Source organism: Schistocerca cancellata, chromosome 6 (assembly GCF_023864275.1).
Source record: "Schistocerca cancellata isolate TAMUIC-IGC-003103 chromosome 6, iqSchCanc2.1, whole genome shotgun sequence".
In the NCBI taxonomy this organism is placed as follows: domain Eukaryota; kingdom Metazoa; phylum Arthropoda; class Insecta; order Orthoptera; family Acrididae; genus Schistocerca; species Schistocerca cancellata.
In genome coordinates, this window is record NC_064631.1 from 568,181,395 (window position 1) to 568,204,455 (window position 23,061).

Genomic DNA, 23,061 nt, shown 5'->3' on the forward strand with positions numbered 1-23,061 from the left:
AGTTTCTCCTCCTTTTTGTGTAGCTTCCTGTCTAGTAGCTACTAAATACAACTTTGTTGACTGTAATGTTAAGTGTTGTGTAAACTAACTTCTCCATAATGATCCTCTGACCAATGTTCCAACAATGACTTAACAGACTCAACTGATAACACACAAATTTACTATCTGTGAACTTAAAGCATAGAACTGACTCTTCTGACTTTGACTGATGGGTCAACAAAATAATTCAATGACTTTCATTCACAGAAACTAATGTGTCGGCTGATGCTACTTCCGACTATATGCTGATATGCAATGACCTGTTTATGTGCTCCTTTATAATAAACAACAAATAGTTGCATTTCCAATTTTCTAATCACATGTATCTGGGCTCATAACCTCTTCATAAATTCTTGATTTAATGATAGGTAACTATTTTGTTATATTTGAAGGAGTACACTTGAATGTAACTTATTCACTTACAATATGCTTGAACAAGAAACAACAGACAACTGACTGCACAAAGTGTAATAACTATGTATGGCATTATTAAAAAATAAATACATGGAACATATATAAAAGCCCCTTGCACAACAAATAACAACTAGACATAGAAAAAAAATTAACTCTAAACAATATTTATAAGTTCACTGTGGTGGAGAGAAATATTTATTAAGAGGTTATGAGCCCAGACACATGCAATTAGAAAATTGGAAATGTAACTATTATAAAGTTTTTTTGTTTTGGTTTTAGGGCGCAAAACTGCTATGGTCATTAGCGCCCGAACTATTATAAAGGAGCACATAAACATGTCAGTGACACATTGCATATTAGCATATAGTCAGAAGTAGCATCAGCCGGCACATTAGTTTCAGTGAATGAAAGTCATGGAATTATTTTGTTGACCATCAGTCAAGAGTCAGAAAAGTCAGTTATATGCTTTAAGTTCACATATAGTAAATTTGTGTGTTATCATTGGATTCTATTGGAACTATGATATTTATAAGTCTAACAATGCACAGCACTGCATGCACAGGAGCATGCATCCATGTGTTGTGCTAATGAAGTAGCTATCCATTACACAATGTGTATATCATCCTACAAATTTAATAACTTTTAACATGGTTTACATTCACCTATGTTCTTCCTCAGGGTACAAGCTGTCTCCACACCAAATTTCACTGAAACTCATTCAGCAGTTTAGTCATGAAAATGTAGCAGATAGAGTTGGTTTCTCATTTAACAATATTAGTATGGAAGTAGAGATTCAACATTTTGAGGATTGTACAAGCATTGTATCCAGCAGGTTGAATTGTTTTACATAGAACAAATCAACAAATAAAAGCATTTTCACAAATGTGACAAAGTTCACAAGTCAAACAGTAAATATTTTCCATAATTCCCCTAATATTCTTCAGATTAATATATATCTACTACTACACAATTTCTAAAGTAGCCAATATTCTCTCCTGAGATTCAAGCTATCTTCATACCACATTTCATCAAAACTGGTTAAGCAGTTTAGTCATGAAAAGGTATTGGACAAACACACTTTTGCATTTATAAAATTAAAATGAATTAATTAAAATTGAGTTGACTTACACGTAAGTTTTGGTTGCATCTCTGGAATGGGTCCACCAATTGGTATTTGAAGAGGTGTAATGTCAAATGCTGTCATATCATCTTCACCACCACCTTCGTCATCATAATTAATAATATTTTCTCTCACATCATCGTCTGGTTCAGGATACTTGATACGAGCTTCACGTCGGCGATTGTATACGACAAACACAAGTACCAGTACTAAAAATAAATAGGTCATATTATTTACTGAAAAACTTTACTTTCTTACTGAGCTATAAATAATAAAATCATAATTTTGAGTGCATATAGAGCAAAATGATTCCAATAAAACATAAGTCAATATTACAATTACGATATTCAACAAGTTTCAGGCAAACAAATCAAATGAAACAGTGTGTATTTCCAATATTTGCATAAGTGTGTGATGCCCATCTTAAGCATTTCGCAATGCACGCATCATCTATATGTGAAAAAGTATGTTTCCTGAAAAAAAAAATTAAATGAGTAAAAGATATCTTAATTTTCTTTGCCAGCTCTGCACTAAGCTCTTCATACTATCTGAATAATAATGAGAGCTAAAATGGTAAAATGGAACGGCCATTTCAGCTGGCTTCAAGTAAAAATCATGATGCTTTTCCTTTCAGTTCTCTTTTCGTTCTGAAATCTGACACCTTAGCTAGTGGTCATATGTCAGTTTTCTATATAACCTGCATTTATCAATTCAAGTAAGATGAAAGTCATGGTCTGTTATTTATTTATTCATTGCTCAGGCCTTCCAGCTGGCAAAATAAATTAGAATTTACTTGAATTACTTGAATTAATTTCACAATGCCATTAAAGCATCAAATGCAATAGAAAACTCGGGATATTAAAATCAGAAATAGTTGTCAACATGGTGCTTTAATTTGTGATTGTTATGGACATTCAGTTGATCAGCCAGAAATGAAAAACTTCTTGGTAATTGAATTTTATATAAAATTCATAGTTCTGTTTCTTAAATAACAAGCAGAAACACATCCCATCAAACAGTTATAAACACCATTCATGCATTAGTTAAACAATATTAATTGTACCCCAAAAATATTAAATACTTATTTCAACTTGTTTTGAAGTGCTATAACTTCTAATAAATATTTTTTCTGTTAAAACATTCATAGCAAATATTCAAACATGACTTACTACATATTTACTAACCAAGTTAACACAAGCTTTTGTTATTATAAGATGGCCATGCAAACATCAAAGATATTAGTAGAAACACAAGGAACTGAAGAACTACAGAAATATTATTTTATTGGTAGCCACCTCAAATAGTCTTGTTATTCCAATTTCTTGAAAGTAAAAGGTCTCTTGGTATTTTTGCACCATCAGTACTGATTAAAAGTAATCACTTTACAGTCCTGAAGGAGAGTGGAACCTTGCTATCATTATCTTTTGCCATATTAAGATGCTAACTGGCTGCAGTTTTAGCATAAAATTTGGTTAGTTGTTCTGGTACTATAACTTTGCATCTCACATTTTTATATTACTTTTCTTTAATATACCAAGTGTGTGTGTCTTCTTTAACTATACATTAACAGTAAAATAAATCGAAGTCTGAAGTGAAGTTAATGTGTGTCTGGATCCTGCTAACAATGAAAAGTATTATCTTTCAACTATGGCTTCAACTTACTCATAGTAAGATATTTATTAACTCTCATTCACTTGCAACAATTTTCAACAAAGTTTGGATCACAAATGATACATGGAAAATGAACTGTGCTGTGAGAAAGCACTCAGCTAATAATAACAAGGAACTTTCAGGAAAAAGCTAAAAAATAGTCTTCTCAGACATAAAGTTCAACATGGGAACAAGGGATGACCACGACAGTAAAAAAGGCCAAATGTACATAAAGAGAGACGTAGTTATATTCATTATTACCTGTAGAGTGGACATAAAAGGAAAGGACCATAAGTGGTACCTCAGTAGACATTTAAAAAATCCAAGAAATACATAAAAAGTTAAAACCAAATAAGCAATACAATTTTGTAGGAGTTACTGCAGATAAATAATTACACAGTGATGATAATGATACCTCTTGCCCCAGCAGTGTTGCCATTACTGAGGATAAGGATGTCCTGATGTACATTAGTAAACACATCCTTCTCAACTGGAACTTCTCCAGTTGCTTAAAGACAGCTAAGTACCTCCTCCATTCCAATGGGGTCACTGATAATGCAACCAACTATTAACCAGTATGCTAAATCAGAGCTTTCTCAAAATTAATTGAAAGGATTTTCTGTAGTAGGCTTCAAAGCTACATCATGAAAAGTCATCAGCAAATCATCATCAATTTAGTAGATCCAAGACAACATCCAGTGCTATGCATGAATATTTGGAAACTCTTTTTAAAGCACTGGATGACAGAGAATACGCTACTGATATTTTTCTAGATCTGCCAAAAACATTTGACATGACTGGCCATAGCATCTACAAATTAGCCACAAAGTTGTAAGAGGCCTCCCAAAGAAGTAGATAAGGCCTTACCTAGAATATAGGCAGCAAATGATGATACTAAGGCAGGATAAAAGCACTGAATTTGCTATTACAACAACAGCTCATCTACTCAATAAATATTCAATTAAGTATGGAGTACACTCTGTCTTAGGGCCTTTACTGTTTCTTCTTTACACTAATGATATAAATGGCTTTAATAAAGCAAAAAAGAAAAAAAATATTTGCAGATGACACCAGCATTTTACTTACAGTTGTAGATAAACTGTGTATGAAATGAGCAGTAGATACTTCAATGTTTTCGATTATTAGCAGTAAGATAACAATAAACAAAGAAAAAAAAATTTATGAGTTTTCTCTCCTCCCAGCTTCTACAAGCATTCCATGCATTGACAACATATTACTGAAATCAGTCACCAAAACTAAGTTGTAAAGTTTTGGCTGCAAAAAAATTTGAAATGGACTAATGTGGAAGCTCTTCGAACACAGATTTCAGAAGCTTGTCACGATCCTTGTGTGCTAAGCAATAGTGCAAACAGATCAACAGTAATTCCGACATATTAGCCTACTTCCATAGATTACTTTGCTATGGGCTAATCTCCTGGGGAAACTCAGCCCTCTGCAAAAAGATCTCTAGGATATAAAAACGCTGTCAGGACTACCCACAACTTAAAGAAACTTGAAACATGGAGACCGCACTTCACTCAGATGAAAATAAACATTTAAGAATGGAAAATCCAGGATGGATTGTGACAATGTTATGAAAAGGATAATTGCTACTCACCATATAGCAGAGATTCTGAGTTGCCTGAGTTGCAGACAGGCACAACAGAAAGGCTGTCTCAAAATGAGCTTTCAGCCAACAAGGTCTTTGCCAAAAATGGACAACAGCCACACACACACACACACACACACACACACACACACACACACGGGAGCACACGCAAACGCGACTCACACACATGACCAGAGTCTGTGGGAGCTGAACCAAGACTGGTGCAGGGAGGGAGAAGGATAGCAGGGTAGGGGTGGGGGATAGTAAAGTGCTGCTAGTGGGAGCTTGCTGCGATGAGGTAAAGAGAGGGTAGGGCAACTAGGTGGGGTGCGTTGCTGGAATAGAGGGCTTTGTAGTGCTGGAATGGGAACATGGAAGGGGCTAGATGGGTAACAACAATGACTAACAAAGGTTGAGATCAGAAGGGCTACGGAAACATAGGATACACTGCAGGGAGAGTTCCTTCCTGGGCAATTCAGAAATGATGGTGTTGGTGGGAAGGATCCAGATGGCACAGGCTGTAAAGCAGTCATTGAAATGAAGAATGTCATGTTGAGTGGCAGACTCAGCAATAAGGTGGTCCAGATGTTTCTTGGTCACAGTTCATCAGTGGCCATTCATGCAGATGACAGCTTGTTGGTTGACATGCCCATGTAGAATGCAGAACAGTGGTTACAGCTTAGTTTGTAGATAACATGGGGTAGGTGATGCTTGTGACTGGACTGGAGTAGGTCGTGTATGGGACAATTCTTACATCTAGCACTATTACGGGGATATGAGGTAAGGGGTTGGGAGTAGGAGTTGTGTAGGGATAGACAAGGATATTGTGTAGGTTCAGTGGGTGGAGGAATACCACAGTGGGAGGGGTGGGAAGTATAGAGTAGGACATTTCTCATTTCACAGCACAATGAGTGGCAGTCAAAACCTTGGTGGAGAAGGTAATTCAGTTGCTCCAGTTCTGGGTGATACTGGGAATGCTCCTCTGTGGCCAGATGGAGGGTCTTTGGGAGGTGGTGGGTGACCAGAAAGATAAGACACGGCAGATCTGTTTTTGTACAAGGTTGGGAGGATAATTATGGTCTCTAAAGGTTTCAGTGAGAGCCTCAGAATGTTTCAAGAGGGACCACTCATTACCACAGATGCGACAGCCAAGGGTGGCAAAGCTGTATGGAAAGGAATTCTTGGTACGGAATGGGTAGCAGCTGTTGAAGAGGAGGTCTTGCTGGTGGTTGGTAGGTTTGATATGGACAGAGGTACTGATGTAGACATCTCTGAGGTGGAGGTCAACATCCAGGAAGATTGCTTGTTGGGTTCAGTAGGACCAGGTGTAGCAAATGAGGGAGCAGGTGTTTAGGTTCTGGAGGAAAGAGTATAGGGTGGTCTCACACTTGATACAGATCATGAAGATGTCAGCAGTGAATCTGAACCACCTGAGGGGTTTGGGATTCTGGGTGTTTAGGAAGGATTTCTCTAAATGGCCCATGAATAGGTTAGCGTAGGATGGTGTCATGTGGGTGGCCATAGCCATACCCTGGATTTGTTTGTAGGTAATTCCTACAAAGGAGAAGTAATTGTGGGTGAAGAAATAGTTGGTCATGGCAACTAGGAAGCAGATTGTTGATTTGGAATCTATTGGGCATTGAGAAAGGTAGTGTTCAATAGTGGTAAGACCATGGGCATTACGGATGTTAGTATAAAGAGAGGTGGCATCAACAGTGCCAAGCAGGGCACCAAGTGATAAACGAACAGAAACTGTATATAGTCGGTGGGGGAAGTGGTTAGTTTCTTTTATATACTTGGGTAGTTAGCAGGTAATAGGCCGACAGTGATGGTCTATGACAGCAGAGGTTCGGTCAGTGGAGGCACAATAACCAGCCACCATGGGACATCCTGTGTGGTGGGTTTACGGACTTCAGGAAGCACGTAGAAGGTAGGAGTGCAGGAAGTAGTAGGGGTGAGGAGATAAATGTACTCCAGAGAGAGGGTGTGTGATGGGCCTAAGAATGTGAGGAGAGACTGGAGATCCTGCTGGATTTCTGGAACAGGGTCACTGTGGCAGGATGCTTCAGCGGTGCGAAAGTGTGTTCATGGTCAGCCACCTATTTGAAGTGAACGCCCTTCTTTCATAACCAGTTGAGTGGATGCTTAATGTGGGCTGCTTGTGGAAATAACTTAGAATAATAATTCACTTTTTCCAAAAAAAAAAACCTGCAACTTCTGTAAGTTTTGAGGGCAGGATGGAGATTCAGCAACAAAAACATTGCAGTCAGCAGGGCGAATCCCTTCTTTGTTGAATAAGTGACCAAGGCATTCCACTTGCTCCTGAAAAAGCTGGCATTTGTGTAAGCATCACTTGAGCCCTGCATCACGCAATATAGTAAAGAGGGAACATATAGATTGCACAGGTTGTCCTGACATGTAGTGCCCACGACAATTAAGTCATTGAGATAGTTAGTAAGAACAGAGATGGATATGGTTAACAGTTCTAGGTGCCTCTGGAAGACTGCTGGAGCAACCCCAAAGGGCAACTGCTTGCATCTGTATACACCAAAGGGAGTTTGATGACCATAATGCATTGTGATTCCTCATCCAGTGGGATCTGCAAATATGCATTGCCAAGGTCTATCTTGGAAGAAAAATGTTAAATTGACTTTTGATTTAAAATCTCCACATACCCAGAGGGAGCCATTGGATTTCTTGACCACCACGAGCGGTGTGGCGCAAGTACTGGTTTTAATAGGTTCAAGTGCCCCAGCTTCATAGAGGTGACCGAGTTCTTGCTTAATGGCCACCTGTAAAGAGACAGAAATAGGGTGCATCTGGCAGAAAAGGGGTACTCCATCTGAGTGTAAGCAGGTATGAGCCTGGACATCTGTTGCACACCCCAGGCCAGGTTTAAATAAAGCTGTGGAGGTGGTACAGAAGTCGTTAAGCTCTTGGAAGGGAACTGTATCTGAGATGGCCTGAAACTCATCAGTGATGGAGATGGCCTGAAACTCATCAGTGATGGAGAATCCAAGCAGCAATAAGGTATCCAGACTGCCAGCTGAGTGACAATCAACAACAAACTGCATTGTCAGTCGTACAAACTTCTGTATGCAATGCTGATTGTGAATTTATCCTGTAGGGGAATCAAACTCTCACCATAAGTGACAAATGTACTGGAAGGAGGGCCCATGTCAAGGGGAACAAAGAAGAGCATATGTTTGGAGGTTAGTCAAAGAAAACGTAGCTCCTATGTCCACCTGGACATCGACAACCTGATCTGCAACTGGGATATTGATAAATAACTAAGTAACTTTGAGAAACAAGTGCCTCAAGTTCATGCACTGTCCCTTGATGCATGTGGGGAGTGGCATCCAACTTCCCCAATGGCTGATGACAGACAGTTTGGAGATGCCCATTTTTCCCACAATGGGTACAGTGCACCCAACAATCCATAAATGGGTGTGCCGTGAAACAGTCAGGACATGACAGGAGACTCCACTGCGTATGCCAATAGGCAGGACAAGGGCAAGCTGTTCAGAGGCCAGTGACACACCCAAAATCAACTAATCACAAAGCCACCATCAGAAAAATGACTTACAAGAATGAGGCATTCATTATTTGCTGGCTGAGTGACCTCAAAACAGGCCAATTTTTTCTAAATATTGTCCAAGAAAGAGTTGGCTAGTTTGAGGGCTGCAGTGCATACTTCCGAATCTGGCACCACTAAGGCTTGCATCAAAGAATCTGCATATGAAGTTTTGCAAGCTGGGTCTTAAAAGTGAAACCACAACACTGACTCAGTCCTTGCAAATCTGTCACCTGTGAGCAGTAGGACAGATCAGGTTGCTTGTGGTATTGATGGAATTAAGGAATGATGTGATAAGTGAAGTCGTAATAATAATTTAACAGCAATGAATACATTTCCTCAAGCATGAGTACAACATGATTTGGAAGTGGAACCAACTTCTTTACTAAGTTAAACATTTCTGGGAAAGCCTAAGAAACAAAGAGTGACCATTGGAAAGTTTCATTTGAAACCCAAAATGTGGCAGTGTGCTGTTTCAGCCACAGCAAGTGTGTGTCACAATCCTCTTTGGTGTGATTAAATGGGAGAAATGCAGGTGGGTGGCTCTCCACCTGTAAAGTGATCACAGCCAGGATGGATTGAGAACTCTGAACCTGAAGGCAACATGACAAAAGCTGAATTTCCTGCTGGAGTAAGTTAGCTTGCTGATGTTGTTATTGTTGAAACAGTTATTGACATTTCTGCTGCACCAGCGGCTGCTGCTATTGCTGTTGCACAAGCTGAGGAGCTTTTCATCCATGAAATGCTGCTAACCTTCTACTTAATCACTAATTATAGTGACCACAACCTAACAAGACCAGAAACAACTTAAGAACATGCAGAAACTGGCCAAATGGCCAAGAGCATCAATAGCAAGCCACCAGAGAGTAAACAGGTGGACAACAGCAAGGAAAAGACAGACAACACATATTGCATGGTGGAATAATAAGTCCAACACGTGAACCAGTATTGAAAACCTAAGATGTAGTGAATACATAATCAAAACAACAATGTGTAATGAGATCAATACAATAGTGCAATGAAATCATGACTGACTAATTGAGTAGTTGCACTGCTGGCTTTAAAGGAGAACTATAGGTGCTGATAGGTTAGGTGTGTGTGTGTGTGTGTGTGTGTGTGTGTGTGTGTGTGTGTGTGTGTCTGTCTGTCTGTGTGTCTTTGTAGCCAGCAATGCTGCAGTGACAGCACAGCACTCATAAGTTACATCAGTGTTAACAATGTTAAAATCTTCTGGGTTGTTAGGCCGCATCATATTTCCTTCTAAAATAATCGATGTTTCGAACCCGCTGCTGGGATCTTCTTCAGGATGTTCCGATGTCCACTACTGCAGACTTACACACACTAGGTGTTGTTTAGCAGCTGTCACTGTGATCCATGCCTTCCAGTAAGCTTTCCAACTCACCAGGCGAGGATACAATAAATTTATAACATTGAATAATTTCTACCATTTACATTCTTTTGTTTGCTATTTGTAATTAATGATTGTAATTTGTTAACTAAAATTTGTTTTTGTTCTGTCTCTCTCTCTCTCTCTCTCTTTCTTAAATTTGACTTATCCTATATCCAATATACTATATATTGTAATGAACCAGAAAGGACAAATAAATGAAGAAAATGATGATTACTGCTCTGTGAATGAAAGTAGCAATGAACTGGCATACTTTGTCGTGAAATTCAAATGTTCATGCACAATTGTTTGTGGGTGATAATCCACTTCCAGTCTTTTACAAATATTATATGTTCATTTGCAATAACCTGTTTCACACCATAAATGTTTTTTTCTGTAGCAGGAGATTTAGAATTCATCTTTGTAAAATGGTCTTTCTCTTCTAAACTCACAGGAACATCTGACTTTCTAGATGCACATATCAAGAACAATGGAATATATTTACTTTAACATATTTTTATGATTATATAAGGCCTTGGCACAAAAATCATTCAGCAAGAGGGCTTTCTTTGAATGTAGCTTGTTTATAACTGACAGTTGTTCACTTTCTTCACTAATGTCTGGAGAATATCCAAAAGATGAAGACCAATGGCTGAAAGCTTTAATTGTGAAAGTCTTTCTGTTGTGCCTGTCTGTGACTCAGAATATTTGCTATATGGTGAATAGTAATTTTCCTTCTCATAATATTGAATATCCAAAATAATGTGAGTGCATTACAAGGGTTCATTATTTCCAATTTATATTCCATACCTGCAATGCTACATGGATTCATGTTACAATACTGTTAAAACATTTGTTGTATTTCTGATAATCCACTAGGACAAAGGGTAACACTTTGGTTTCTGAGTGACAGAATTTCATTATAACAGAGAAACTCTAAACAGTCCACATTCTCTCATTTTTAAAATCATGATTATTCAGTTTTAGGTTTTTTCTCAATTAATAATGCTGTATGGTGCAATGGTTTCTTTGAAAACGGTGCAGTTGACACTTTTTCCCATTCTTGTTCTGTTTGAGCTTGTGCACTATCTCATAGGAGAGGCACTGAACACTGATCTTCAATAAAATTCTTTTATCAAATGCCATAATGACCATTTATCTTCATTGCCTCACCATTTTTGGGGGGACAAAAACATGACCATGGAGTGCTAGTACTGATAGTGCAAAAATAATTAAATATGAATCACAAACATTAACATTCCACTGAACAGGCAAATTACGCAACAGTTACCATCATAAGCTCAGATATTAGTACCTCATACACAGCTTTGGATTTAAATAACACCAATTAATTCTACTCCAAGGACATAATATAAGAAGAATACACAAATCTCATTCAAAATACAGTTGAATATAGAGCACAAAAATACTTCCAGTATACAACAACAAATTATGTGTACCTAAAGGTTTAAAAGTTTAATATTATAATGCATTAAACCACTCCAGTAAATCTACTTCAGAAATTGTTAGTTAACTAGAGAAATAAACGTGCATGTTATAAAATATAGCGCAAAATGTTAAGGAAGTAACATAAGACAAAGGAACTTACTTAGTAATAGAATGAGACAAATTATGATGGCTGTGATGAAACCTGTTGACGGTTTGATGATTCCAGATTCAAGCTGTTCCAGTTCACAGTGGATGCCTTTAAAACCAGGTGGACAAAGGCAGGCATAGCGACGTTCATCAGAAAAGTCGACACAACGACCTCCATTGAGGCATGGACGCAATTCACATTCGTTTATGTTCACACACTCTCTGCCTTGTATTCGGAATCCAGTAGGACATCTAATGACCACATATACACATCAACAACACTGAACACATGCAACAGGCTAAGTAATTACGGGGTTGTGGATCTATTAAATACAGGCCTGATTACTGAAAGCATTCGCATAAAAAAGGCAAAACAAACATAAGAAGCAACAACAAGATTTGAAAAGTAAGAAATCATTCAGAGATTTCACAGACATGAATGAAAGGCATGGAACAGCACTTCAAAGTGTAAAATTACGTTGCATAAGAATTGCCACTGAGCGTATACCCCATACTCCTTGTACCCTCAGCGTATTAGATATTATAAGCATCTTGCATCAACACATACATCTCATGCACATGAGCCATAAAATGACAACTTCCTATGCATCCCACTGAGAACAGCCTCAGTAACTTACTAAGGATGATGAGAAGACAGACTAAGAAGGCTGCAAGTGCCCCCATGCTAATCTTGAGCGTCCTCCCTTCCTGCACCAACTCGCAGTTTTCCCCCCAGAAGCCCTCAGGACACGAGCAACGGTAACGAAGTTTAGGCTCTTCATTGATGCATGAGCCACCATTCTGACAAGGCATATCCAAGCACTCATTCTTATCAGCACAACCTTTCTGGTCAGGGGCCACAATCTTCCCTTCTCCACAGCTGAGGAATTAATAACATGTTAATGCTAAATTCACTGCAATTAATTCTGAGAAGTCTGAGAGTTCGGAAAAACAAATACATTGACCAATCAATTTACTTAAGTACTGTGAAAAATGCTCTGTGTTACAAATGTTTTTGTTGTAATTCAGGATGTAAGTACTGTAGTGATGAGGAACAACGTGCTCAAAAGATGAATATGGTACTAAAAGCAATATGTCTTCATACACTGATGATTAAATATTTACATTAATTGCAATAAATGTTAGAGTGTAATACTAAATGAATCTTTTTTAAAGTAACACATAGTTAGAAAACACAATGAATGAATAGGTCAAGTATATCACCAACAGTGTCGAGAAAATCAGGGTGCTTTATTACTGCAGTATACAGGAGTATCAAAAACATATACACCCATAAAACATACATGTGAATTAATATTTTTTATGTTTACGTGCCTGTAGATGTATAATTGTGTTCTACTATAATTATATGTATGACAGTAATGCATACTAAAATGAAATAGCATGGCATCACTCAAGTTTTACTTTATTTTACACTGCCAGGAAAAAAAAATCAGTACAACCTTTTTGATGTTTCCAATTCACTCAAGATTTATTGTTCCAGCAGTGCATATGGAGTACAAAATATGATTATATTTACAGACCAACTGCACAAGCGGTTCTAAGGTACCAGGTATCTAACAATGCTGAAACACCCATATTAGTAAGTCATTTAGCCTCCATAATACTAAGTCATATAGCCTCCATTGGCAGCAATGCACATTATGACTCTGGCACCCAGTTGATCGTACAGATGGCAAGTACTATCTTGGGATATGTTATGCTACACCTGCTTGACCTGTTCACTTAGATCTGTAAGAGTTGTTGGCTCACGAGTCACGTGTGTCACTTCCCATCCCATCATGTCACACGTGTGCTCAACTGGAGACAAGTCCGGAGATCATGCTAGCCGGGGAAGTCGCTGCTTGCCTTACGGGGCAAGCTGAGTTTCATGAGCAGTCTGTGAGAGAGCTTTATCCTGTTGAAACAACATGTCACCTTCCTGTTGCAAGAAAGGCAAAAGAAGGCACTAATGACATTCTGCATGTTGTGAGTGCTGGTTAGCATCCCCTTCAGAAACTCCACAGGTGAATGAAAGTTGTAGTTGATCACACCACAGACCTTAGCGCACGGGGTGAGGTCAGTGTGTCTCAAACAAATGTACTTTACAAGACAGTGCTCGTAAGGTATATGTTGTAAAGGTAAATGACCATCACTTATGTGCAGGCAGAATCTGCTTTCATTGCTGAAGAGCACGGCATGCCATTGCATCTTCCAAGTGATCCTCTGATGACACCAGCTGAACCAAGTACATCGATGCTGTGGTGTGAGAGGAAGATGGGCTAGAGGTGTGCACGTGTGTACTCCCACTGCTAATAACCAGTTCACAACTGTTCGTGTTGACATGTCCAGACTCACAAGCCCTCTAATCAGTGCTGTGAGAGCTGTATGATCTGCTGAACATTACAATATGATGATCCTGGTGGGAATCTGAGTTGGGTGGATGTCCAGAAACTCGTCTGCAGGTGTGAGAAGATTCACGTGACCACTGATACCAGCATCACTGCACAACTGACGCAGCATATCCAACTCTCCAAAATGACCATCCTGCAACTCGAAAAGCCACAATTTGACCCCTTCCAAACTTGCTCAGTTGGCTGTAGGTAGCATGAGTGCATCTCCATGGCATGCTTCACACATTTACACCACACTGAGCCTGCTGGGTGTGAGCATCAGACTAAAATCGATGTCATCTTTCCAGGTGTAGTAAATTTTTTTTTCCAGCAGTGTATTTTGTAGGCTATAAACACTAAAGCTAAAAATTAAAAATCTGAAGAGTGGGTTTTCATAAATGATGAGTGTTGTACTTCTAACACACACTCAACAAAGGAATTGTTCAGATGTGGAAAATAAACTGTTAATGCTTAAAAGATGCAGAATGAAGTATGAAAGAAACCGATTCTCAACTGCCAACCAAGGATCTGGCCCCCAATCCTCCTGAACCCAAGTCCACTGTGGTAAACGATGGATGACATCTCTTAATGACTTGCAGAAACAAATAGTACAAGTCATATAGGTCACATGTAATGCTAAAAATGGCAAAGATATAATGCTCTGAAACGTTATCTTCCTCACAATGGGGACTCAGGGAGAGACCCCAGAGGAGTGCTCATGTGATATAACAAAAGCTTGCTTTAGTTCCTGTGATCTGTGTGACACCCCAGACCTTTAAGAACATTCATTTATTCATTCATGCACAAAAAATGGGGCACAGAACACAACACATTGCTGTGCTACAAGAGTGCTAAGGATGACAACCAGGAAAGGAAATGGCACCCCAGACAATCACTCCTGGCTGCTGGGCTCTGTGATGGGTGAAAGACAAACTGGTATTCCACCACTGTCCACGGCATCTCCAGACACATTTTCGGGTTGGACTGTCATTGTCCGGAGTAGAATTGTCTTCAGTGATCAGACTCACTTTGAACTGAGCCCCGATGACCAGTGAAGACATGGCTGGAGATGCCCTTGACAGTGGTGAGATACCAACCCGACCGTGGCATGCTATACAGCCCAACAATCAGAGTGCTTATCGAGGTGCCATTTCTTTTCATAGCAGGACACCCTTGATTGCCATTTGCACCATCCTTACAGCACACTGAGCAACAAGATTGCTGGATCTCTCTCCAACTGAGAATGTTGGGAGAGTTATGGGCAGGACCCTCCAATCAGCTCAGGATTTTGACAATCTAATGCACCAACTGGACAGAATTTGTCAAGATATTCCTCAAGAGGACATATGAAAACTCCATTAATCAATGTCAAGCTGAACAACTGCTTGCATAAGGGCCAAATGTGAACCAACATGTTACTAACTTGCTCAATTTGTGAACATCTTTCTATTGAACAAATCATCCAAATTTTCTGAAATTGAAATTGTTTGTTTTTCGGTGCATGTACATCACATCTACCGATATCTTTCCCCATTGCACAAATCCTTCATGATGTGTTGTTGTCTTTTTTTCTTCTTAGTGTATATTACATATTACATCACACATGTGCTTTATCAATTTAATTAAAACATATTTTGCTCTTTTCTTTGAATTTTTACAGTAGGTTTTTGGCCCAGCCATGGTTCTTTCAATGAAAGAAATTGCGTATTGTAATTTTACATCTTGTGACACCAGAAATATATCTGTGTGCTTTGTTCGATTTGCGATGTTCATACTGCATATGAACAATAGCCCAGCACATTCTAGTACAGAATTTTTGCAGCTGTAACTCTAAATTTGTTTTACAGAGACACGGGATTTACATGGTATTGGGAAAATAACTGTGTGGGGCTGAAAATTGAACCATATGGAAGTCTGCAGTAAGAGACTTGTTATGTGCATGTACAAGGTACATACAATGTGTGTGTAGGTGACATACATAAACCGGCAACTTTGTCAGCACAAATAGATGTGTTTAACAAAAAACATGGGACAATGCTGATTATGTGGTGAAGCAGGAGATCATTAGAAATACTGAAGCAAATGTCATGACATTGGCTGCATTGTGAGAGCACACTAGATATGTGCAACAAGCTACATAAATGTTTGAACAAAAAATAAAGGAAGCCCCACATTCTGTTCAGTCACAATTTTTTAATTTTCATATGATTTCAGATGAAGACATGGTGACACATCTCATGCATTTTGAAAACTTGGTTCTTCGCATGCAGCATTCAACATGAATCCTGATAATCATCACTGATGACGTGATTAATTGACACGCTGCCTGACAGTTATGAAAGCCATGACAGTCATGGTGGGCAAGATCCAAAGATCAATAAACAAATTTAATGTATGTGTTAATATCTTATGAAAGACACTGTGTTTACCAGAGGGAGAAACAAGACACATTAGGTGCACTGTTGGCTACCAAAGAAAGTGTTAAAGTAAGGAGAAATGCAGATGGTGCCATTGGTATGAATGTTCCTTCATCAAATAAATATGAAAAGTCAACAAAGATTAAATGTTTCAGTTGTAGTGGGTTTGGTCATGTCCAACTGTTACACAAAAGTACAAAAGTGTCCATAAGCAAAATAAAAGTGAATTGCTTGATCAGCCTTTCATTGGTGAAGTAATGAATGAAGAAATGGACAAGGACTTGTGTATCACTAATTGTAGAACAACAAATCACACAGCTAAGAAAATTGCGTGGCACACATTGTTTACTAAGTTTGTAAAATCAGTGCAGATATTTATGGGCAATGATTAGACTAAAAACACTCTAGGAAAAGACACTATGTATTTTGAAGTTTTTGTTGCTGGGGAGTGGAGGTTATGCCATATGGACATTGTTTTGTATACTCTAGAATAGCAAAGAAATCTCTTTTCTCTCTCATCTGCTATGGACAAGGAATTAGACTTCCGTTCATCAAAAGACAAATGGGCGTTCCGAAGCAAAGGCGTTGTAAAACTGTGTGGCAAAAGCAGTGGAAATTTATTGAGTATGTTGATTCAAGTGACAAAACCAAATCATCTTAATAGTTATGAGATAAATCTTACATCAAAGAAATTTCTGCAAATTTAGCATGTATGTTTGGGTCATCATAACAAACATATTGTCCAACAATTCTTGACGTAACACGGTCTTGAAGTTGAAGACTTCAGCACCGAATTTTGTGAGGCCCATGTTAAGGTAAGTAGCATTGCAGCAGTTTTCAGGCATGATGGCTGTAGTGTGGTACACAACAAGGAGAAGTTATTCGTACTCAGTTGTGTGGACTTATGGAGTGCCAATCGCTGGGAGAAGCTGAATATGTTCTACACTTCACTTGTGATTTTTCTACATTATGTATGGTATATTTTATCAAGCAGCAGTCTGAGACTGCAGAGAACATCCCAGAAATGGTGAGCATTGTGAAGAATTTTTGTTCAAATACCAAAAGCATTTCAATGTGATGGCGGTCTATAATTTGATAATATAGAAGTTAAAGATTTGATGAAATTAAATGCTATGCAGTTCATCACAACAAATCCTTACACTCCAGAGTAGAACAGATGTGCTGAACATAACAACAGAAGTGTTGTGAAACTTGCTCCAAGCATGTTGCCAGCTCAAGTTTGCCTCTGCTTTTGGGGGTAGAAGCAGTAAACACCGCTGTTTATGTGCTAAACAGAACCGGTTCAACACATGTGAATGGCAGCACATCCTACAAGGCATTCACTGGTAATATTAAACAGCTAAATAAAGTTCATGTTTTTGGGACAACGTGGTTTGTTGATATTCTGAAGGAAAGATGAAAAAAAAGGGATACAAAAAGAAAACCAGGAACCTTTGTTGTTATTCTGATGGCATTGATGGCTTTTGAGTGTGGTTTTAATAAAAATAAAAATGGATTATTTGCAGCAAGAATACAGTCTCTGAGGACAAGGGAACTAGAAGGACTCCTGACTGAAATGAACAATGGAACAGTGAAGAGTCAGCACAAAGGTGACTCAAGTGTGTGTAAAGAATCTGCAGGAACAGGTTCAAGCAAGAGAGAATTGAGAAATGGACAACTTTTGAAGAAACGAGATCAGTGTATCAAACTAATGCTGGTGAAATAAATGAGCCCAACAATACAGAGGCTACCATGAACATCAGAGAAGAATAATGAAGGAAGAAATGGCTTGAGAGGAGGAAATGCTACATGGACTTTGAAACCTCTGCCATCACATCATCAGCCCATTGCAAACTGGTGGGTTTCTATAATTAAAGGGAAAGCTAATGATAAAATTGACCACTGAGAACAAGACTAATCGTTCATGGATTTAATCAACAAGAAGGTATTGACTACAACAAAATTTTTAGCCCTGTTGCTGTACACAATACAATTTGAGCAACTCCTGAGTGTTTCTGCTAGCAAACAAACTTCATTTGGTGCAATTGGATGTAAAATCTGCTTGTTTGAATGGACTCCTCTTCTTTGCAGCTGCCTGAGGGATTTGCTGATGAGAATGATCATGTGTGCAAGCTTCTTAAAAGTTTTTATTGACTAAAGCAATCACTAACGTGCTGCACTTGATGATGGATTGATATCTACAAATAAGAAGAATGACACTGAGGTTACCCTGAATGAAATTCAAGATGAGTTTAATATTGTTATTGGGCAAATAGGATATTTTTTAAACATTAATACTGTATGTCACAGACTGGATCAACAGAGATTAATCAAGGAAATTATACTAAAGTCATGATTCAATGGTTTAACATGACAGAGGCAAATCCTGTATCAACTCCAATCAAGCAATATCTACAATCAGATGAAATGACCAATGAATACTCCATTCCAACAATCAATTGACTTTCTTACATATTAAGCTGTTGGTACAAAGCTTGATATAGCATTCACAGTTACCACTGTGTCGAAACTTTTAGAGATCCTTAAGAAAATCACTAGTCTTTGGTAAAAACGATTCTAAAGTATATCAAAGGTTCAGCGTGACTGGTATAAAGTATCCCGCTAGCCTTGCAAATGGAAAACTTGAGAGATATACTGATAATGATAATTCCAGTGATATAACAATTCAGCATTTGGTTAACAGAGTGGCTGCAAGATTTTATGGGGGGGCAATTACCTGGGCAAGTGGTTGCAACAACGCATATCACTGTCAACAACCACGTCAGAATATACACCCCTCGATGAGGGGGCAAGAGAAGCAATGTGGCTATTGAAACACTCTGAAGATATTTCACCACTGGAAAGTGTTTCTGTTCTTCTTGTTGACAACTGAAGTTCCATTAAGCTAGCCAAAATTCCTGAATTTCACAAGGGATCACAGCAGACTGATGTTCCTGTACCACTAAGCCCATGTGAAAATTCAAGAAGGCCAGTCAGCCATCGAGCATGTACCGGACGATGAGCTATCTGTAGATATTCCACCCAGCAAGTACCCCATGTCCCATTTGAATGTTTAAAATTGTTAGTTGCAATGCTTTAATTACTGTATTTAGCAATATAAATATTTAGGGGTAGTGTTAAAGTGAAATGTTCGTACTGACAATACAGTGGAACTTTTCTGCTATGTATTTGTAAATCTCGGCACACAATTTATATAAGGCAGGCTGTTCCAGCTGGTCGGCTCCGGTGTGAGCCGCGGAGTGCTCCCTGTTCCAGGGAGCCGCGTCGCTCGCTGTGGCCACTCGAGTGGGCCGGCACGCCAGTGCGTGGCACGGCTGGCTGAGGCAGGCAGCAAGGCAAGCGTTTTGATGTGCCAGCTGCGTCTTACAAGATCGACAACCTCATACTCTTAGCTGATAAGACGTGGTGACATGCTACACCAGGAAATACGATGTTCGGGAAATAAATAAGAAACAACTGTTTTATAAGAAATTGCATACTAAATTTATTGGGCCTCTGTAGCTTGATACTTTCTTTTCATTACAAGATCGGAAATATCAGGCGTCAAAGTGTTCGCAGCGTTAATGCGGAGGATGAGCTTCATTGTTACATCCTGAAGAAACGATCGTTCCTTATTATTTACTCTTTTCATTGCTGAGTAAAGCTGCTCACAACAATACGTGCCAACATGCACATGATCTGAGTGGCATTGTTGTGAAGCTTGGGAAATGTTTTTTGCTGTAATGAACGATACCATCGTGACAGATCCGACATGTTGTAGTACCTCTCTTTCAACAAAGTTGAACTTTGCAAATCAATAATCTCTAATTGAAGTGACAATGACAAGCATGGGGGGAAACTGAAAAACGAGTGCTGAACACCTTAAGTTCCATTTCCAAACTAGTGAGGTCTCGGAATCGTGTTTCAAACGACGTGATGAGCTGCTTTAACTTTGCTTGGTAATCGCCGAAAGTAGTACCTTCAGGTATTTTTAAAGAAGCAAGACGATTGAAGAACGTTAAATGTTCATTACTCATCTGCCTCTCAAATAAACGCAACTTTTCCATGAACGCTTCGATCTCGTCGTGCATGTCAACGATTAGCTGCCCTTTGCCCTGCAATGACAGATTTAATTTATTCAGATGCATAGTTACGTCAGATAGGAACGCCAGGTCAGATATCCATTTTATATCTTTCAGACAACGCATTTCTTCCCCTTTCATTTCGAGAAAATGGGATATTTCCTCACGAATGGCAAAGAAAACATCAAGAACTTTTCCCCGACTTAGCCAACGAACTGCACTGTGGTACGGTATATCCCCATACTCCGCTTCCATATCTTTCAGGAATCATTTGAATTGGTGATGATTCATACCGTGACGCCGCACAAAATTCACGCATTTCACGACATCTTTCATTACGCCACCTAGCTCTACTGTTGCAGCACACAGTGCCTCTTGGTGAATAAAACAATGAAGAGTCAAAATGTCTTTCCCGAATTCATCCCTGAGTTTATTTTTCAAACGAGAAGCAAATCCTTGGTGACGCCCAATCATTTGTGGTGCACCGTATGTCGCTACAGAATGGAGCTTATCCCACGGCAAATTCATATTGTCCACTGATTCACAAACAGCTTCAAAAATGTCACGTCCTGTTGCGATGTCATCGAGTGGTACCACATCCAAGAGTTCTTCAGTTACTTTCAGCTCCATTTCAACACCACGCACAAAGACTGCAAGCTGAGCACAGTCCGATATGTCGGTGCTTTCGTCAAGCGCTAGCGAAAATTCAACAAAGCTCTCCGCCTTTTTCCTGATCTGTGTTTCATAATCCGCTGCCATGTCCAGGATTCGACGAGACATTGTCTGCTTTGACAGGCAAACCCCATCGATTGCCTGCACCTCCCTTGGAAACAAACATTCTGCAACTGCTACCATGCACGATTTTACGAGTTGTCCCACCGAAAACGGCTTGCCGCTCGTCGCAATGATGTGAGCGATCCTGCAGCTTGCTCGATCTGCAGATTCAGTAGTGTTTTCTCCGCTCTCATTCACCTGAAAATTATACACGCATTACAGAACACGAACTATGTTGCATATTTTGATACTTTCCGTATTACGAAACCGTTTTTAAACTTACGTCTCCTGGTATGTAGTTATTAAGCCTGGCTACAAGTTCTCTGCGTGAAACGCCTTCTACCTGATCGTAGTGCGCTGCGTGAAGACGCGTATAATGTCGTTGTATATTGTACCTCTTCGCAGAATTAAATACTTTATGACATACAAGACACTGCCGACGACCATCCCTCTCAATGAATAGAAAGGTATCCTCCAATAGAAGTACAGGGCTCCCGCGGCTAGTCATAGCTGTCATTGAACACGGATTATTGCGTCAGTTGCGGCTGTATGCGGCCAGGGGGCAGTGAGTTCGCTTTCCCCCTCCACGCGGGCTCCGAGCTGCCGCAGTGAGCGCTCCGGCTCCCTGGAGCTCAGTTGGAACAGCCTGATATAAGGTCTTTTGTTGTTCCAGATATGAGTCCTAAGGATTAAGTCAAGCATGTGCTTTATTAATTTAATTAAAGTGTATTGAGATCTTTTCTTTGAATTTTTGTAATACAAGGAAGTACTCATTGTTGATTCAGTTAATCACAAACCTGAAACTGCTTGGGAAGAAATAGGTCCTCAAATCACTATTAATACTGTGACTTCTATGACTAGGAGACTACAGATTGTAACAGATTTTTTCCATTCAATGGATTGGGAGTGGAACAATGCTCCACCTTTAAGCCAGAAGAGTTTAAATGATACAAAGATTGTACTCTTTTATTTTTCTGAACTATACACAAATGTTTTTGAAATATATTAAAAGGCACTTTCTGTTGCTGATATCTAAAAAATACAAAGAAAAGCATTTTCTAACCTTTAAATACAGCAATAATGAGTTTCGAGAAAGTTTCAATAAGCATGCAGCACTGCATTACATTTCATTTCACTACCACTTGACAGAAGAGACCTGCATTAGGAATAATGAAATTTTTATGAAAATCTGTGGTTTGGGTAGGTGAGGTTGTGGGGATATGTATAACGTGAGAAGATTGTTGGTGGGAAAGATGAGATTCAGGGTACAGATAGTTAGGATAGGGGCCAGGCCACAGTCAAGAAGAGAACAGAATGGAGGGGAGCCCTGAAATACACTCCTGGAAATTGAAATAAGAACACCATGAATTCATTGTCCCAGGAAGAGGAAACTTTATTGACACATTCCTGGGGTCAGATACATCACATGATCACACTGACAGAACCACAGGCACATAGACACAGGCAACAGAGCATGCACAATGTCGGCACTAGTACAGTGTATATCCACCTTTCGCAGCAATGCAGGCTGCTATTCTCCCATGGAGACGATCGTAGAGATGCTGGATGTAGTCCTGTGGAACGGCTTGCCATGCCATTTCCACCTGGCGCCTCAGTAGGACCAGCGTTCGTGCTGGACGTGCAGACCGCGTGAGACGACGCTTCATCCAGTCCCAAACATGCTCAATGGGGGACAGATCCGGAGAGCTTGCTGGCCAGGGTAGTTGACTTACACCTTCTAGAGCACGTTGGGTGGCACGGGATACATGCGGACGTGCATTGTCCTGTTGGAACAGCAAGTTCCCTTGCCGGTCTAGGAATGGTAGAACGATGGGTTCGATGACGGTTTGGATGTACCGTGCACTATTCAATGTCCCCTCAACGATCACCAGTGGTGTACGGCCAGTGTAGGAGATCGCTCCCCACACCATGATGCCGGGTGTTGGCCCTGTGTGCCTCGGTCGTATGCAGTCCTGATTGTGGCGCTCACCTGCACAGCGCCAAAC

At 39.6% G+C, this 23,061-nt stretch overlaps 1 protein-coding gene across 1 annotated transcript in view; it reads right to left on the bottom strand.

Moving 5' to 3' along the window:
* LOC126088434 (neural-cadherin-like) overlaps nucleotides 1–23,061 on the bottom strand; it is a 295,055-nt gene that overhangs the window by 26,129 nt on the left and 245,865 nt on the right. Inside the window, exons 23-24 of the mRNA XM_049906576.1 lie at nucleotides 12,028–12,269; nucleotides 1,582–1,782 (exon numbers count right to left, since the gene is read on the bottom strand). Coding sequence (XP_049762533.1) covers nucleotides 1,582–1,782; nucleotides 12,028–12,269 — 443 coding nt within the window. The remainder of the gene's footprint in view (nucleotides 1–1,581; nucleotides 1,783–12,027; nucleotides 12,270–23,061) is intronic.